Source organism: Equus quagga, chromosome 5, assembly GCF_021613505.1.
Source record: "Equus quagga isolate Etosha38 chromosome 5, UCLA_HA_Equagga_1.0, whole genome shotgun sequence".
NCBI classification, from domain to species: domain Eukaryota; kingdom Metazoa; phylum Chordata; class Mammalia; order Perissodactyla; family Equidae; genus Equus; species Equus quagga.
The window spans coordinates 44,259,394-44,276,855 of NC_060271.1; the positions used below are offsets into that span (position 1 = coordinate 44,259,394).

Genomic DNA, 17,462 nt, shown 5'->3' on the forward strand with positions numbered 1-17,462 from the left:
GGCCAGGAAGGGTGGGCTGTTGGGGCTGCACCAGGCTGGCATCAGGATCGTGGGAGGCACTCCCTGCATCCAGCTCTTGTCCCCTCCCTCTCCCCCTCCCCAAGTGTCACATGGGAAGATGCCTGGGCTTGGTGCAGCCTTGCAACCTCAGCAAGGAGAACTGCCCCTCCCCCGAGCTGATCCCTGCTCCGCTGGGAACAGGCTGTGTTCTTGCCCTGTGGAGGAGGAGACTTCTGGGCACTGGTGGGCAGGGCCTGGGCAGTCAGCCAATGGTGGCAGGTGTGGGTTAGAGGCAACTCCTAGGAGGGGCTTGGGCAAGACCCCCATCCCAGGCACCCAGAAGTGGTGGGGCCAATGATGGCCCAGAAGTGCTGAACGTGTCATCTGTGAACATCCAGGTGTGTGTGTCTGTTGCGGGAGGAGGTTGGCAGGTGCTGCTTATGTGACCTGGGCAAGGAGGAGAATGACTGAGAACCCAGAAGTCTGGACTGAGCAGCTGGTGAGTTTGAGAGAGTGGGCATTGGTTCTAGGATAGAAGGAGCTCACAGTGCCAAGCACCTGGGATGACGGAGAGGTGGGCAGGGGCCAGGAAAGCAGCTGGGGCAGCAGTGAGAGGTGGGCACAGTTTACTAGGATCAGGGAAGTGAAGCTCCTCTGCCCCTCTGCCCCGAGAGAGGGCCCTGTGGGGATAGGTATGGCCCAGGCAGCTTGAGGAAGGTGAACCTCCATGGCAGGAGAACCTCAGAGGCTGCTGTAAAAATGCGAAAGGAAGAGACGAGCAGAGGGGAGGGGCTTGGGCATGGCCGGTAAGTCCTCAGTCAGGCTGTGGGGGTGGGGGGTAAACAGGCTGCGGGGCCAGGAAGGAGGCAGAGTAAACAGCCCATAGGAAGCCGAAGACAACGCTGAGACTCCTCAGTGTGCTGGAAGGCCCAGGGAGGACCAGAAGACTGGTCCAGTTTGTTTCCTGAGCCCAGGGGACAGGACTGGCTAAGAAGTAACCCAGACAGGACCACGGTGAAGTATGCCTTGAGCCCCAGCTTTTGAGAAAGGCCCTTGCTTCCCACTGGCCTCAGGGACTGTGTCTGAGGCTCCAGGGGGTCCTGTTGGCTCTGGGCCTCTGGGTGGGGGTGGCACTAAGGAGAGGACTCCAGGCCTATGGGCTCTGACTTGACCCTGAGGCTCCAACAGCTATGTCGGCCCTGGGAGCCTCATGTGCTGTGGCCCCCACCCTAAAGCTGCTTATCTCTCCAGGCTGAGCAGGGCCAGGGATCAAGGTCATCCTCCCCCACATACACTTCTGCCCCAGCGAGCCCAAGCCCGCTTGATAAGCTGGGCATAAGGCCACCTGCTCCTCTACCTCCTCTGCATGGCTAGGGAGGTTTCTGGCCAAGGCTGGACACCAGGATCAGGGAGGCATGCCACATCCCAAATGTGTGGGCATGGACCATGTGCCAGGAACTCCTGATAACACACCCAACCAGGAGATAAGGAGCCGGGCAATCTCCTAGGAAGGGTGGCAAAGGGGGCCTTGCCATCCTAAAGGCAAAGTGAGGGGGGAGGGGTCTAACCATCCTTAGGGCACAGCAAGCTCAGAGTCACCCCTGCCTCCTCTCCTTCTACATCCAGTTAACCCAGTGGTCTTGCTAAGGGGAGAATCAGTTCTGGTTCCTCCCTCCATTGGCTTTCTCCCACATCCAGACTATCATCCGAATTCTTAACCCCAGCCTATGAGATCCTCTAGGACCTGCCCTGGTGGCTTCTCCCACCCTCACCCCACTCCAAACATGCTCGCCTCCTTGCTGTTCCTACAACAGGACAAGAATGTGTACGCCTCAGGGCTTTGTACTTCTTGTTCCTTGTGCTCGGAACTCTGCTCATCACTTGGCCACCTCCTTCTCATCAGCCAGGACCCACTCAGGGGTCACTCTTCAGAGAGGCCTCCCCAAGTCACCTCGCCCAAGCAGCTAGCTCCCTGACACTCTCTGCCACGTGGCCTAGCAGTACCTGATGTACCTGATTGACTTTTTAGCCTGTGAGTTTGCTGTCCACTGCCGCATGGACTGGCAGCTCTAACAGAGCACACCTGAATCCCCAGGCCTGGTACCTGCAGGATGCTCTCCCTCCAGCAGGAACGAGCACGGGAGCTACACATCAGGGCCCAAGCTGCCTTTTCCTCCAGCTCAGGAGTGGCCAGGCTTATCTCAGCCTGGGGACAGCTGTGTGAGACCAGGTGGGGTCTCAAGGCAGGAAGACTCAGGCTGGCCTGGAGAAGCAACTCAGAGCTGGGAGGTCAGAAGGCACTGATGTTCCGGGGGTCAGCTGAGGTCCTGGGGAAGCCCCCATTGACCAGGCCCGCCACCTGCCACCCCTGCCCCAGACCTGATCCTGGAGATCATGGGCTTCTGACTCTGCTGCCCAGGCCCTTTGTGCCCCCGCCCCCTCTCCAGGACTCTCTCACTCCTGTTTAACTACTAGCCCAGTCTGGCCCAGTTCCCTTCTGGTTCCCCGTCACTCAGGTGCTATCTCGGCAGCGGCCAGGGCTTGCCAGGGCGTCTGCGTCTGCCGGGGCACTCTCAGCCAGGGGAGCCCACCCCATCCCAAGCACTCTGGCAGGAGCTCCGAAGCAGGCTCAGCTGGGAAGTGCCCAACTCCACCCACCCTTGAGCCACGCAGGGCGCCGGGCTGGGGCCAGAACTCTTTCCTGAGGAGGAAGCCCCAGGGCGCCCGGTGAGCGGCGCAGACCCACCTGCACCCTGCAGCCGCCCTGCGAGAGCAACCACTGCAGGCAGGCGAGGTGGCCGGTGGCGGCGGCATCGTGGGCCGGCGTGGCGCCGTTGCGCGCGCGGGCCGTGGCGGGCAGGGCGGCCTCCTCCACCAGGAAGCGCAGGCAGTGCAGCTTGCCGGCGCGGGCAGCGTGGTGCACTGGCAGCGCGTCCAGCGGATCGCGCAGAGAGGGCCCCAGCAGGCCTGCGCCCTGCAGGGACTTCAGCACGTCCAGCTCGCCCAGCCGCGCTGCCTGCAGCGCCCGCTCCAGGGCCATGGTGCCGCCCGCGGCGCCGCGACCCGCGCTCAGCGCGTTTTCCCGGGCGCCATGCGCCTGTCTTCGGGCACCGGGAGAGCCCACGAGGCGCGCCCGTCGGGGCCCTGCGGGTCAGGGAGGCGGAGCGGCTGTTGGTCCGGCCTCTGCTCCGCGCTGCCTCGCCCGCTCCGCTCCGCCTCCGCCTCCGCTGCGCTCTGGGGCCCGGGCCCTGCGGGCTCTCGGCTTAAGCCTCGGGCCCGCCCCCCGTGCCGCCTCCGCCCCGCCCCTCCCCGCAGGCTGGATGGCCGCGCCGCCGGCAGGACTCAGGCGACAAAGGCAAGTGAGCCCGGGCTCTTCTTTCCTAATTTACTTCGCGTGAAAATGCAGAGACTGGAGAGGCCCAAACTGGGTTCGAATTCAAGAGCTGTCCAGGCGCTGGCGAGCTGAGCCCCCAGACAAATTCACTCATCAACCCAGTGCCCACTATATGCTGTTCCAGGCGCTGGGGATACGAGCCAGCAAACAGTTACCGCAATTCCAGAGAGTGACAAGTGTCATCAGAACAGGAAAACTGGGTGATAGGGAGTGAGTTGTAGAGGCTATGTGGGTGGTCAGGGAAAAGTCCATCTGAGGGGGTGCAGTGGGCTGGGTTTTGAGTGGTAAGAACCAGCGTTCCAGGCAGGGAAGACTGCAAGGGCAAAGGCCCTGAGGCAGGAACAGGCCTAACAAGTCCCTGAGGGGCTCTGGGTGTATGCCCCAGTGGGTGCAATGGATGCTGGGCTGTCAGCCCTCCTGGGTCCCTCCAGACCCCAAGAACTGCCCTCAGAGCCTCTGAGAGGGAGGGAGAGAAGGAGGAAAGGGCAGGAATGCCTGCTGTGCTCAGGTATCTGGATCTGGAGGCCGGGGGCTCAGAGAGCACCCAGAGTGGCTCTCTGGTGGGGGAGGGGCTCAGGGTAGGGGAGTTAACCATGAGCTTGAAGGTCTGGGGCTGCCAAGCCAAGAGAAGAGAAAGAGTTGGGGGCAGTGCAGAGACACAGCAGAGCAGTCCCCAGGGAGCAGAGCCAGGTCCTGTCCTCCAGGCCCCGGGCCAGGAGAGCACACCTGCACCAAACCGCCCTGCCTGCATGGCCGGAAGCTCTTTGTGGGAGCCGGAGGGAGGCACAGCCGCTGGACACAAGGAAGAGCTGCCAGAGGTGGGGGCTGCGTGGCTGTGGGAGCGCAATCAGCACATCCGGCAGCCTTGAAACATCCTGTGCCTCTCCTTTCCCACCCTTTACCACTCTCCCCCCTCCTCCCCACTGGAGCCGTTTGAGAGCCTGGCTCTGGGCTGTTTCACCCAGCCCTCACTGGCCAGCACTGGGTGGCCCTGGAAATGCTGTAGAGTGAAGCTGCTTCCAAAAACAGTGGGAGTCCTAGTGTGGGACTCTGGTACTGCCACAGATACCATTCCCTGGGACCGCCAGCTGGTGGCGTCATGCACAATGGCCTCCTGCGCTCCAAGGCCCCTTGGTAAACCCAGAGCTGCTATGCCTGTGTGGCCAGGTAGATTTCCAGGGACTTCCACTCGGCTGGACTGGCCTCGCTCCCTCCATGGGACCTATGAGGCTGCTGGGATCTGGGACCCCTCCCCAGCAGTTTTCGGACAAGTGGAGGGAGGAGTCTTATCCTGGGCAGCCTTCTTGCTTTGGCTGGCTCTCACTGCCCACTGGAGCCACTCTCCTCTAGCCCACCCAGCGGCAGGTGCACCCTGAGGCTTGTAGAGCGACAGAGGTGCTGAGGGACAAAGAGCTAAAATGGCTTGTCTTGGGTGTCCCTCACATGCCTCCTCCATTAGTAAAAATCTCTGTGATTCATGTCCTTCACTCCCAGTGTGGTTCCCCTGCCGTGGACATCCTCTTCTATCCACATGGTCTTGTCATTGTTCGGGCCAGCTCCGGGTGATGTGCTGCTGCTACGGTGGTCAGCAAGGCAGAGAGATGCCCCTGAGCCTCTCCCACTGCTGCTAGGGACGTCTCCAGGAAAGTCATGTGTGAGCACCCATCTCTGCTGACCATCTTCTCAGACTCCTTTCAGGATACCTCTCAGACTCAGGCCGGGATCCCGGCCTTCACTATCCTCTCTAGGCTCCACTGGTCCACCCTGTGCTCCCCATCAGCCCTAGAGGGCCCACTCCAGGAGGAACACATTTGTGGAAGCCCCACCACTTACCAGGCACTATGCCAAGCTTCACCCACATGTTTAATCCCCACAGCGATGCCGGGACAGAGTTACAACCACTATCCCCACTTTACAGCTGCAGAAACTGAGGCAGGGGGAGGTTTTTGTTGTTTCTGGTGGTGGCTTGTTTTTGTTTTTTAATGTACCTTGCCTGAGGTGACACAAATGGGAAAGGGCAAAGCTCACTCTGCTATCTGTCCACCCCAGTTAGGTGGAAAGCACCTGTTCAGATCTCTCTCCCCACCCAAGGGCAGGAACCAGGGGTGGAGTGTCTCCCTATTGTACCCTAAGTGACCCCACCTTCCATAAAGCCTGCACTCCAACACCCTGCCCACTCAGTTGTCTTACCTAAGTTCACCTGCTTATAAATGACTCCTTCCTCCAGGTAACCAGCAAAACCCCCAGAATCCTTTGTTTGAAGGAAATGGTGGGTTACCTTGTCAAAGTCTTTCACGGCAAAGAGAGAATGGAGAAGAGACTTTTAAAATCTGGGGTAACTGGCACTGAAAAGAGAGTTTTCTCCCCTGCCCTCCAGCCTTCAAATGATGGCCCACAGGCACAGAGGAGGATGTTCTAGGAGCAACCTTCCTCCTCAGTCTGTTTCCCCAGGAGCTAGTGTCGGGGTCTCTCAGCAAGGATGCAGATGCTGGTGCATGGTGGGCTTGTGGGCAGAGCTTAATGAGCCAGTGTGTGTGGCTGAGAAGGGGGCTGGGGAGGGCATGTGGGGCATCAGTGAGTGATGCACAAAGTCCTTTTCTGAGCCCTTAAAGAATAATTAATTAGCTTGGAGGAGCTGGCCTATAGGGATCCTGGGCTCAATGATGCGTGGGGGACAGGGGCTCAGGCACCCTCAGACCCTACCTGGCCAAATGTGTTGAATAATTTATTCTCATTACTAGGACCGTTTTGGGGATTAATGGAGGTGAGGGCTGAAAAGCGCTTAACATACAATACAGTACATGCTCCATAAATGGAGGGACAGGTAAGGGTGGCCTGAGCTCCAACTCGCCCAGGCTTCTCCAGGCCCCCCCCTTTTTTTTTTTTTTTTTGAGGAAGATTAGCCCCGAGCTAACATCGGCTGCCAATCCTCCTCTTTTTGCTGAGGAAGCCTGGCCCTGAGCTCACATCCGTGCCCATCTTCCTCTAGTTTATATGTGGGACGCCTACCACAGCATGGCATGCCAAGCGGTGCCATGTCCGCAGCCGGGATTCGGGCGGGCGAACCCCGGAACGCTGAGAAGCGGAGCGTGCGAACTTAACCGCTGCGCCACCGGGCCGGCCCATCCAGGCCCCTTCCTTGGTGGGCACGCTGGTCTTCTCGGGCCCTGCTGGGGCGCAGAGGTTTGGGCGGCGGGGGAGGGGGCCCGTCCAGCACGCTGGACAGCGCCCGTCGGCTCCGCCCCACGGTTCCTCCTCCCGGCCTGGCTCGGTGGGTCCAGGCCGGCGTCCGCCTGAGGTTTGGTCGGGCCATCCACAGCGCGGTCCGCCAGGCTGGCCGTTGCCCTGCCAGCCGGTTGGGGGAGGGCAGTTCCGAGCAGATGGGCGGGGGACGCCCAGCCAGTTTGCTGCAGCAACGGCCACGCGGCGCGGAGGCGGGCCCCGGCGGGCCACTGGGGCCGCGGCGGGCAGCGGTGGCCGGCACCCAGGACCGCCTCGCTCCGCCCGTCATGTGAGCTCCGACTGTCCCGTGGGAGGGAACCCGGAGCTGGAGCCACTTGAAATGAAAATTAGCTCTGACGGCTCCTGAGTTGCCTCTTCTCTGGGCCTCAGTTTCCCCCCTTCAAAATGGAGGACGGGGAAACCAGATAACCTCTAATTCGGCGAGCAGCCAGACGAATCTATGAAGTCCTCAGAGCCCTGGGCAGGCGTCCAGCCACGGGGGCCCCAGTACTGCCCTGGCCAGTTCCCAGCCTCTAGAGCCCAAGCAAGTTGAGACCTCTCTCCGGGACTCGGTTTCCCCTTCCAGTTCAGCCCTTCAGCCGCGGAGCAACTAGTGGAGCGAGTCCCTCCCCGTAGGAGAAACTCGCTTGGGAGCTCCCTGAGGCCGGGCCTTGGGGTCCCGCCGCCGCTGGGTCCTCTGCCCGAGCCTAGGGCGGGGCTCGGAGGAGGCGCTGAGCCAGGATGAATGAAGCAGGGTGGCGCTGGACAAGGAGGGACTCCAGCCTGAGCGAGGCGAGGCCTGGCCCCACCCGCGCCCCTCCTGCCCGCGGAGTCCGGGCAGCGATGGCTTCGATGGCGCCCACACACACCCCTGCAAGTGCTGGGGGGCGCCGCAGGCCCGCGACCCCGCAGCACAGGGGATGCGAAGGTCTGGAGCGGGATCCCGGGGGCTCTACCGTCCCCACTCCTACCCCCACCATGCGGAGGAACAAAGGCGGGGGTGGGGCCCGAAGGCGGCCTGACTCCGCGGGGCGGGACCCGCTGGGCGGGCGACACCGCCTCCTTAAAGGCGGGCTGCGGGGGTGGCGCGCACTCCTCTGGCTCCTGCTCGGGCAGAGCACTGAACCCGCTTCCCGGCCTCGGTCTCCGCTCCGCCTCCGGGCGGGCGCAGGTCTCCCACTCGCGGAGGCCCCCAGAGGCGCCGCTTTCCCGCCGAGCATGGGGCTGCCTCGGAGGACCGGGGACCGAGCGGAGCTGCGCAAGGTAGGAGCCTGGGACTAGGGACTGGGGGCGGAGCTGCCGGGGCGAGGGTTTGAACTGCGACCCTCGTAACCGCGGCCTCCGCGCCCGCCCGCAGAGCCTGAAGCCGCTGCTGGAGAAGCGCCGCCGCGCGCGCATCAATGAGAGCCTGAGGCAGCTCAAGGGGCTCATCCTGCCGCTGCTGGGCAGGGAGGTGAGTGCTGGGGCGTTCCGGGGCCGGGGTGGGGGTCCTGGGGCGTGGAGCAGGAAGGAGGGCCGGCCGGGGTGCCCCTGCCCCAGGAACCGGCGAGGGGTCTACACGCTCCGACCAAGGCCGAGCCCAGGTGGGGCTGGTCCGGAGGAGCTGACCAACCCCGTGCCACAGCGCGCCGGCATCAGTTTCTGGCAAGAGAGTAGTGCTCACGGAAGCCTGCTGGAACTCTGTCTTGTCTGTTTCTCTGTCCCGCTCCTTCGTGGCTGGGCGCAGAGCTCCTGCTACTCGAAACTGGAGAAGGCGGATATCCTGGAAATGACCGTGCGCTTCCTACAGGAGCTGCCTGCGTCCTCCTGTCCCGCGGCAGCGCCCGGTGAGTGACCCTGCCCCGCCCCTCCCACAGTCCTGCCCCGCGTCCCGTACCCCACCCTGCGCCTCATGCCCCTCTCCGTCCGTCCGCAGCGCCCTCCGACAGCTACTGTGAGGGTTACCGGGCCTGCCTGGCGCGCCTGGCCCGCGTGCTGCCCGCCTGTCGCGTCCTGGAGCCCGCCGTGAGCGCTCGCCTGCTGGAGCACCTGCGGCGGAGGGCAGCCGGTGCCAGCCCCAATGGCAGGCGCGCTGGGGACACCTGCTGCCCGCCCTCGCTCTCCTCGCCACCCCCGCCCGCACCCTTACCGCCCGTGCCTCCACGCGGCCCCGGCCTCTGGCGGCCCTGGTAGCCCCCTGGCCGGTCCACGGACCCTGCTGATATTGAGGGACCTGCAGCACTGGGCAGACTGAGAAAGCTCTTGGTGGCAGCTGCTGTTCCCACCACGAGGGACCAGCCCAGCACACACAACCAGCCGGAACCGGATGTTTGCGGTCTGTGTGGCTGACTGAAGGCCATGGGGACTCAGCTGGAGGAAATAAGGGGAGAACCCCAGTTTCACTCTCAACTTGGGGGTGTCTGGGCCGGGGGAGAAGGGGCTGTTGGCTGCCAAGGGAGAAAGAAGCCCCTCATCCCAGCTGGGGCTCTAGAACTGGGCCAGCCACAGCCACCTGGGCAGCTGACACACCTGCCCCAGTGCTGGCACCAGCCCAAGGGCTGGGCCGGGAGCTCACCTGAGCCAGTTTCAGCCATCTGCTCTGACTGATCGCTCCCCTTCCAGCCCTGCTTGGGCCTGCCTCCTCACCAGCTCAGCTTGGGAACCTCTGGGCACACAGCAGCAATGGCCTGAGGGCTGTGTACGCCGGGGAGCCATCACCTCCACTCCTGGGCTCTCCTGCCCAAAGCTGCCAATTATAGGGACAGGATGCAGCGAGGATTCTGTGTTTCTGGGCGTGGGGGCTTCGTTATGTGTCTTGAGAAGGATTTCTTTCCCCAAGCATTAACACCTATGTACGGCACACCAGGTCTGGTGATCTTCGGGTAGGAGGAAGGGGTGAGAGGAGAGTGAGGGTGCCCTGTGGCCCATCGCTTTGAAGGGCCTGAGCACAGCACAGAGCCGGCGCCAACATGAAGTGAGCAGGACCCATGTCACCGAGCAGCAGAAAGTGAAGGGATGCCAGCAGGTTAAGGAGCAGGAAACATCTTTCCTCGTTTTCTCTTGCAAACTGCTCCCTGCTACTCATCAGGATGGGTTACTGGAAGCAACTTGCTCTTAAGACTTTTCTTTCTCCTCCATGGAAGCCAGGAGAGGCTGTGAAGACTCAGAGAGGGCTCGTGGATCCCAGTAGTGGGTGCCCAAGAGAAGGTGGGAGCACCTGCAGCCCTCTGTCCACTGTGCTCCCACCATTTCATGGAGATTGCTGAGCATTCGCAGGAGGCTGGGAGTCCTCCCCTCAGTCTCCAGTCCAACAGCCTGTTGGAGGGACCGGGGCTCTATGCGCACAAAGACAGAACTGACAGGGGTGGAGGTGTCACTAGATCGGACATAAACCGTGATGACCTAGGCACTGATTTGGGTGGCAGGATGTGGGGAAGCTGTGGGCATTATTGAAGAAGTCAATATTAAGACAACAGGGTGAGCCCCTAGCAGAGTGTGCTGTCCTTCCACCTCTCTGGGCCCAGCTGCTGGACTATAAGCTCTTGGAAGGCAGGGCTGGGGCCAAGTGCCCCTGTGTGTTCCCGAGGACCTCGGCACAGGTGGGTGCTCAATAAACATCATGAGCCAATGAACGGTGATGTGACTGGACCACGCTGTACTGAACCCCGGACAGTCTGGCTTTTGCCTCAACTCCCCCCACCCCATCCTTATTATCACTGTGAATGTCTGCTCCACCAGAGCCTGTGTCCCCAAGGACAAATGTAGGGGAGGGTGTGGAGAGCAGGGAGAGCAGTTTCCACCTGCAGGCCTACTTTCCTGAGCTGTCAGGAGCAGGTGGAGAAGGTAACAGGTAGCCAATGCCCGCCACATGAGTTCAAGTTTCCTCCTTGGGTCAAAGGCTCCACGTTGGGCAGGCTCCTTTTTCCTATAAACAGAAACTTTCAATACAGGTTAAAACTCTGTAAGAACTGACCGGCCAGAGGCCCCTCTCCTCCTTTCGACCATATCTGTCACTTCTTGCTTCTGAGCCCTGTCTGAGTCTCCAGCTCTGTGACTCTTGTTGAGTTGACCCGGATCAAGCTATAATACAGGCAGTCAGGGAGGGGAGCATGTAGATAGGCCAGTGACTCATAGGGTCAGGCATTCTGGGGAACCTGAGCCACACAGCCCACCGGGCCCTGGCGGGGAGCAGAGGCATGCCCAAGCGGGTGAGGTTCTTGACCCAAGGCGAGAAACCAGTTTCCCAGCAGGGATGTACAAGCTGCCTAGAAGGTCTCAGCTGGTACTCTGAGCTGGGCTTGTAAAATAGGGACTCCAACAGCCTCCTCCACAAGGTACCTGCAGACACTTCCTCCTGGCAGCTTCCCAGAGCCCTATCTCATGGCCGAAGGGGAGCACTGGGTAGCGTGGGCTTTTACTGTGTGGGAGGGAGGCTGCCTCATTCAGAGGGACATGTCATGGTCTTTAACAAGGCTCACCTTGTGCCAGTGCCTCTTGCAATGTCCTCTCTGCTATGGTCCCATGACTGAATCTAACTCTGCCCAGTTATCACGCTTGGTTGGAGAAAAGGCTCCTGTGTCCCTCATAAACCAGTGGGTGAAATGATCCAATGACCTGGAGACAACCAGAGCACGAGCGGTCTGGGAGACTCAGGCTGGGGCCGGGCCCCACCTGTCCCCCTGACCCCAGTTAATTTGGAGAGGTCAAGTCTCGTTTCCATGAGTGAGGATAAAGAGCAGATTGCCAAGGCGGACTCCTCTAACAAGCATTTACAAATTACTCTGCTCTGTCTGAAGCCCGGACTCTGCGGATGAGTCTCCCACTGGCTTATCTGGATTGGAATGAACAAGCCTGCGGGAACATCTGGAAAAATCTGCGGCTCTGCAGAACCCTCCCTACTGTGCTTTGTGGTGACCATTCTGGAGACAGTGGAGGGATAGAGGGGCCCTTTCCCATCGTGTGCAGCCACCTCCTACTCGAAACACCAATGAAGCCATATTTGCTTTTTTAAAACACATTAGGTTGCGATAGCTGTTCCAGAGAAGAACTAACCCAGCCAGTGGTGTTATTTCCCTTGGTTTTACTTCTTGCCTGGCCTCTTATTAGTGTGGCTGTGTTTCTGGAGTGCTGAGCATGCGAATGTGTGAGTGTGTGTGTGCGTCCCTGCACAGCTGGGTGACTGCCCTGCAGAGAGCTGCCTGGGCACGAGATGTGGGGGAGAAAGCAACCACCCACCAAGGGTTCCCAGTGAGCAGCTAGTTTCACTCTGGGTTTTGAGAGGCCCTGGCAAAGCCCCAGGCGCTTAGAGCAGCTATGACAAAACTTTGGATGGTTTCAGTGAGAAAGGTGCTAGAGGGCATGCCCCATGTGCATGTGCGGTGTCTTAGCACCTGAGATCCACTGGGGGCCAGTGGGGAGCACAGGCTGGTGGCTGATCACAGGACTGTGCTTTGTAAGGGAGGGCTTCCTGGCTTGGGGCGGAGGAAGCAGATGCCAAGCTGAATATGTGCCGGTTCTGTTGTGGAGGGTGGGCCTGAGAGCCGCCCGTCTTGGTGCTTGGTATATTATAAATCCCAGGGAGCACAGGACCAAGTTCTTAAAGAGCAAAGAACCATTCAAGACCCCAGAAATCAGAGGCAGATCCAGGTTTTGTGGGGACTACATTTTGAGGCCCTCTGTCAGAAAACTAATATAAAATTATGAATATAGACTTAGTATGAAAATGAATATTTATTCAGAATGAAAAAATAAATCACGTTAAACCAGTGGTGCTTGCAGATTAATGTCCCATCTTTTTGGTTTCTCCTTAGGCAATTTACCAGACGCTCTTCCACAGAAACACTTCCTGGTGACACCCTGGCCTCCCCCTGCTCCTAGAACATTCTGCTACTCTATGTTCTCGCTCGAGAGCAGATCCAAGCTTATGCCTCATCAGCCTCTTCCCAGAATGGACTCTTGATCTGCTCGAATGACAATAACAACATAAATATCTTCCATTTGCTTCATCCACTCATTATGGGCTATATATTACAAGATATATATTTACACAAACATTTACAGCAATGTTTTTTTCTTCACACCTGTCTGGGAAGCTTGTGAAATGCAGGTTTCCAGGCCCCCTTCCAAGGGGTTTGTCTGAGTCAATAGCCTGATACCATACACCTGAGGCCAGGTTAATCTGCTCTGGCGAAGACACCACATCTGAGAATGGAGGGTGCCAGGGGCTAGGGGAGGGGAACGGAAAATTACTGCTCAATGGGGACAGAGTTTCAGCTTCGCAAGATGAAAAGAATTCCAGCGGGGCCGGCCCTGTGGCCAAGTGGTTAAGTTCTCACGCTCCACTTTGGCAGCCCAGGGTTTCACTGGTTCGGATCCTGGGCGTGGACATGGCACTGCTCGTCAGGTTGCCAATCTTTAAAAAACAAAAAAAGTTCTGGGGATGGATAGTGGTGATGGTTGATAATAATGTGAATGTACTTAATGCAACTGAACGGCACATTCAAAAATGGTTAAGATGGTAAATTTTGTGTGTATTTTACCACCAAAAAATAAACAAGTAAAAAGATAGCACATCTGTACTTGGGGCTACTACTTGATTGAGTTGGCAGTAGGTTGTCCTCCAAGATCCATCTGGTTTTCACCGGAACTAGATTGGTCAATTAAATGAAACTATGATGCATCTTTTAGGCCTTTTAAGAGTGGCATTAATTTTTGCCATTCTGGGAATCTAGAGTGTTTTAATTTATTGTCTTAGTTGGGGGCAGTTTAGAGGTTTGTACTTTTTTAAAAACAATTTGTTAGTAATCTAATGATAACTTTAGCATCTTATTAATATACATAGTGTTAATTTGATTGATGCAAATTATCCTTCCATTCAAAATTAACAGTCTATTTTAAAAAAATTACACTCAATGATAGACATGCATGGCAGAGCTTCACTTCTAAGCAGAGCATGACACAGGAAAGTAATAAACTGAGAGACATGTATTTTCCCACTATGCTTTCATTCATTTTTCTTGTATTTGTTTTTTATCTACCTTTGCTTTTTCTTTAATTCCAGTTTAAAAACATACCATACTGAGTTCTTCATTTTACCAACCTCATTAACAAGACTTTGTCACGTTTAGCTCAGGTATGGAGAGCTGGAGGATTCTGTAATATGAATGGAGCAGAGCAAACTATAGTGAAAAACTCTCATGTGTTCTCATCGTTCTATTTTTGAATTCACATGTCATAAGACTGTTTTCCAGTAAGTCAGATGTGATTATCTGAACTCCAAGAAATCGCTGATTTAGAGGTTTACACTTGACCTTCCCCACTATGATAGCTCTCACCCCCCAGGCCACAGAATTAATGTGGGGGCTGTGCCATATATGAAATCTCTATATTCCAATTATACTTTGGGGGACCAGAGAAATGACCCCAGTGTCCACACACTCAGTGGGCCAGGACTCCATTTGTTACCTGGCCTCCACCATGTCTCCACTCTAAGAGGGACATGTGATGACACTTTGGATCCCCAAGGATCAATGTGAACTCGGACCCTATGTCCAATGGTCCTGAAATGTTTGCACATTCCATCTCTCCTAGGGTACAGTTATCCAAACAGGTGCCACAGGATCCTTCAAGGAAGGCCAGGAGGAATCATTACTATATACATTTGCTTCAGGTGGCTTCGTCTTGGGGACCCAGCCTTCCTTCAGTCAGTGGGTTCCAGATCCAAAACTTGTCTTAGGTATGAAAGGTGGGCAAGGGATCGTTACTTTTTCTTGGGGCCATTGCTGCAGTCTCTGATGATTCATCCTTCATTTCCTTTAAATGTACAGACTGAGCAGTGCCTTGTTAGCTGCCCAGCTGTTTTGCCTCTCAGGACCCCAGGTTCTCTTAGCCACCTCCATAACCCTCTGTGGGTCAGGCCTCCTGCCTGCCACCCTGTCTTTGCTGCTTCTTACAATAATTCCGATCTCTTGGCTTCTGACAGTTAAGGGCTGCCACCAGGCCTCTGCTGTTTTGAGGTCTATCATCCCGGATGACAGTGATCCTGGTCTTGTAGTGGCATCTCCTACTGTCAGCCACCACTCTGCTTTTGAGTGATGCTGGTGCATCTTCACCGTGCCTTCCTTACTAATTTGGTAAATGGTGTATCCTCCCAAGAAACCCACTCTTCTGGGGTTTTTCCAGCCTTATATAGCATGTCCACTGAAGCACAGCCCCTCCTTGGAGCCTTTTAAGCACAGCTGGTCTCACTTAGTGTGGGACATCATCTTATCCGTGCTGCTAGGAGCCATTTTAGTAGGGTGATTCCCCCATGTCAACACAGGGGCAATAAATCCAGTATCCTGGGACAGTGCTAGATGTCAGAAGGTGGACCCTTTGGCAGGGGGGGAGGGCTTGCAAGGGGTGTGAAGCAGCGCCGGCAATGTTCTGTTTCTTAATTTGGGAGCTAGTTACATGTGTTTGTTCACTTGATGTAAATTTATCGAAAGTACACCTAAAATATGTGCACATTTCTGTATACATCTTATACCTTGATACAAAGTTTTTAAAAACAAGTCTAGTTTTGTAGTTTTTCTGTGTGCTTTTCTCCAGCTATGTTCAGCCGCATGGTTGCATGCATGGAATAGGACCAAGCTGGATTTAGCCAGGACTTGGTGTCATCAAGCAAGAAGTACAGAGAAGCAAGAGAGGGACAAGGAAGCCGAGGGTGCATGCACAGGAGTGCTTAGAATGACTGACGGTGGAACTGGAGCAGGTAAGAAGGGAAGAGAGAACGCACAGGGGTGGAGTCCAGGGGGGTGATGGCTGGGCTGGTGGAGCTTAAGGAGGACGGAGGCTGGACAATGGAGGGGTGAGGAGGAGGGTGGTGATGGTCGTGAGGGAGGATAACGTTTCAGACTGTGATTTTGGAGAGGCTGCAGTTCCTGGTAATAAGGTCGAGGTGAACCATGGGAACGCACAGCGGAGGCAGGGTGCAGACAGGTCAAGTTGTCAGAGGAGAGGCGGTCCAGGAGAGAAGCTGAGTAGTGGGAGCATCACCTACGTGGATATTGACAGCACCATGAACCACATGGGGACGGGCTTAGAGAGTGACAGCATTCTTCCAGGACTGTGAGGCCATGACCTCTTCATGATCAGAAGACTGCAGCAAGGAAACGTGAGGGATGGCATGTTCTGAGGACATGAGAGGCAAAGCTGGAGGTTTTTAGGGAGAAGGGTGGAAAATGGTCTAGAAACATTAACGAGTGGCAAGGACACCACTTTTGAGAAACTCTGGGTTAGAATGTCAGCATTATGCTAAGTGAAATAAGTCAGAAAAAAATACCATACGATCTCACCTGTATGTGGAATCTAAGAGAAAATGAACTCATAGAAACAGCAAACAGATTGATGGTTGCCAGAGGCAGGGGGTGGAGGGTGGGCGAAATGGGTGAAGGTGATCAAAAGGTACAAATCTCCAGGTATAAAATAAATAAGTCCTGGGGATGTAACATACAGCATGGTGACTATAGTTAATAATAATGTATTGTATATTTAAAGTTCCTGAGAGAGCAGATCTTAAAAGTTTTCATCACAAGAAAAAAAATGTGTAAGTATGTGTGGTGATGGACGTTAGCTGGACTTACAGTAGTGCTCATTTCCCAACATATACAAATAGCGATTCGTTATGTTGTACACGTGAAACTACTATAACGTTATATGTCAATTATGTCTTAAAAAATAAACACAAAAAAGGAAAAAGGAAAGGCACAGAAATTTTTTTGAAAAAGAGATGTAAAGAATCCTTATATTCATACAACAGAATACCACATAGCAACAAAGATGAACAGATTACCGCTACACGCAGTAATTATGGTTACATGCCTACTGATGTTGTCAATAGTGATTACCTTTAAAGAAGACGGATGCCCGTGCCTGGTAGAGAGTGGGAGGGAGACTTCTGGGGTGCTAGTGATGTTGTCTTTCTTGATCTTGGGGCTGGCTTTCATGGTATTTATTTAATTGTATTTATTTTATGATAATCAATCAAGCTGTGCAATTATGATTTGTGCATTTTCCTGCAGGCATGCTTTACCTATAAATATCTAGACGGTTCTTGTCCTGTGTGGTACCATAGGTAATGGTAGTGCCTAGCATAGGGCCTAGTACATATAAAATGCTCAATAAATATTTGTTGGTTGCATGAGAATAATAATCATTAATTAGTTATAATGTCAACTACCATTTATTGAGCTCTTCCTGTACACCAGACACTGTTCTCAATGATTTTTATGTGTTAACTCATTTAATCCTCATAAAAACCTTACAAGGTAAGTACTATCATTATCTGCATTTTGAAGGTGAGAAAACTGAAGCCCAGAGGGGTCAAGGAACATATCTAAGGCCACACAGTTGGGAGGTGCCTGGCGGTGGGGCCATGCTCTAGGCTTCTGGGTCCCTTCATCATAACCTCTTCACCAAACTAGTTAGCCTCCCCATTACCCCCTTGAGGGACATTCACACTGACCTCAAAACCACCATGTGGGGGCTGGCCCCGTGGCCGAGTGGTTAAGTTCGCAAGCTCCGCTGCAGGCGGCCCAGTGTTTCGTTGGTTCGAATCCTGGGTGCGGACATGGCACTGCTCATCAAACCACGCTGAGGCAGCGTCCCACATGCCACAACTAGAAGAACCCACAGTGAAGAATATACAACTATGTACCTGGGGGCTTTGGAGAGAAAAAATAAAATCTTAAAAAAAAACCAACCACCATGTGTTACTGTACTGCTGAGGAAAAAAGCAGTTCTGTTCTCTGAGTCATCTGGGCATTTAGATGAGAATTTGAAGGTTTCACCAAAATCTCTCACCAGGCAGGAGCCTGGATAGAAAACA

The 17,462-nt window shown here is 55.7% G+C and overlaps 2 protein-coding genes across 2 annotated transcripts in view; one reads left to right on the forward strand and one right to left on the reverse strand.

The window, feature by feature from the left end:
• ESPN (espin) overlaps positions 1 to 3,040 on the reverse strand; it is a 31,888-nt gene extending 28,848 nt beyond the window's left edge. The window contains exon 1 of the mRNA XM_046662541.1: positions 2,747 to 3,040. Within this exon, the coding sequence (XP_046518497.1) occupies positions 2,747 to 3,040 (294 nt within the window). The remainder of the gene's footprint in view (positions 1 to 2,746) is intronic.
• A 4,704-nt stretch (positions 3,041 to 7,744) lies between these two features.
• HES2 (hes family bHLH transcription factor 2) lies at positions 7,745 to 12,366 on the forward strand. The gene is made up of 4 exons (XM_046662055.1): positions 7,745 to 7,879; positions 7,974 to 8,069; positions 8,343 to 8,442; positions 8,532 to 12,366. Exons 1-4 carry the CDS (start codon positions 7,835 to 7,837, stop codon positions 8,786 to 8,788), a joined length of 498 nt encoding a protein of 165 aa, XP_046518011.1. The 5' UTR covers positions 7,745 to 7,834; the 3' UTR covers positions 8,789 to 12,366.
• The last annotated feature ends 5,096 nt before the right edge of the window (positions 12,367 to 17,462 follow it).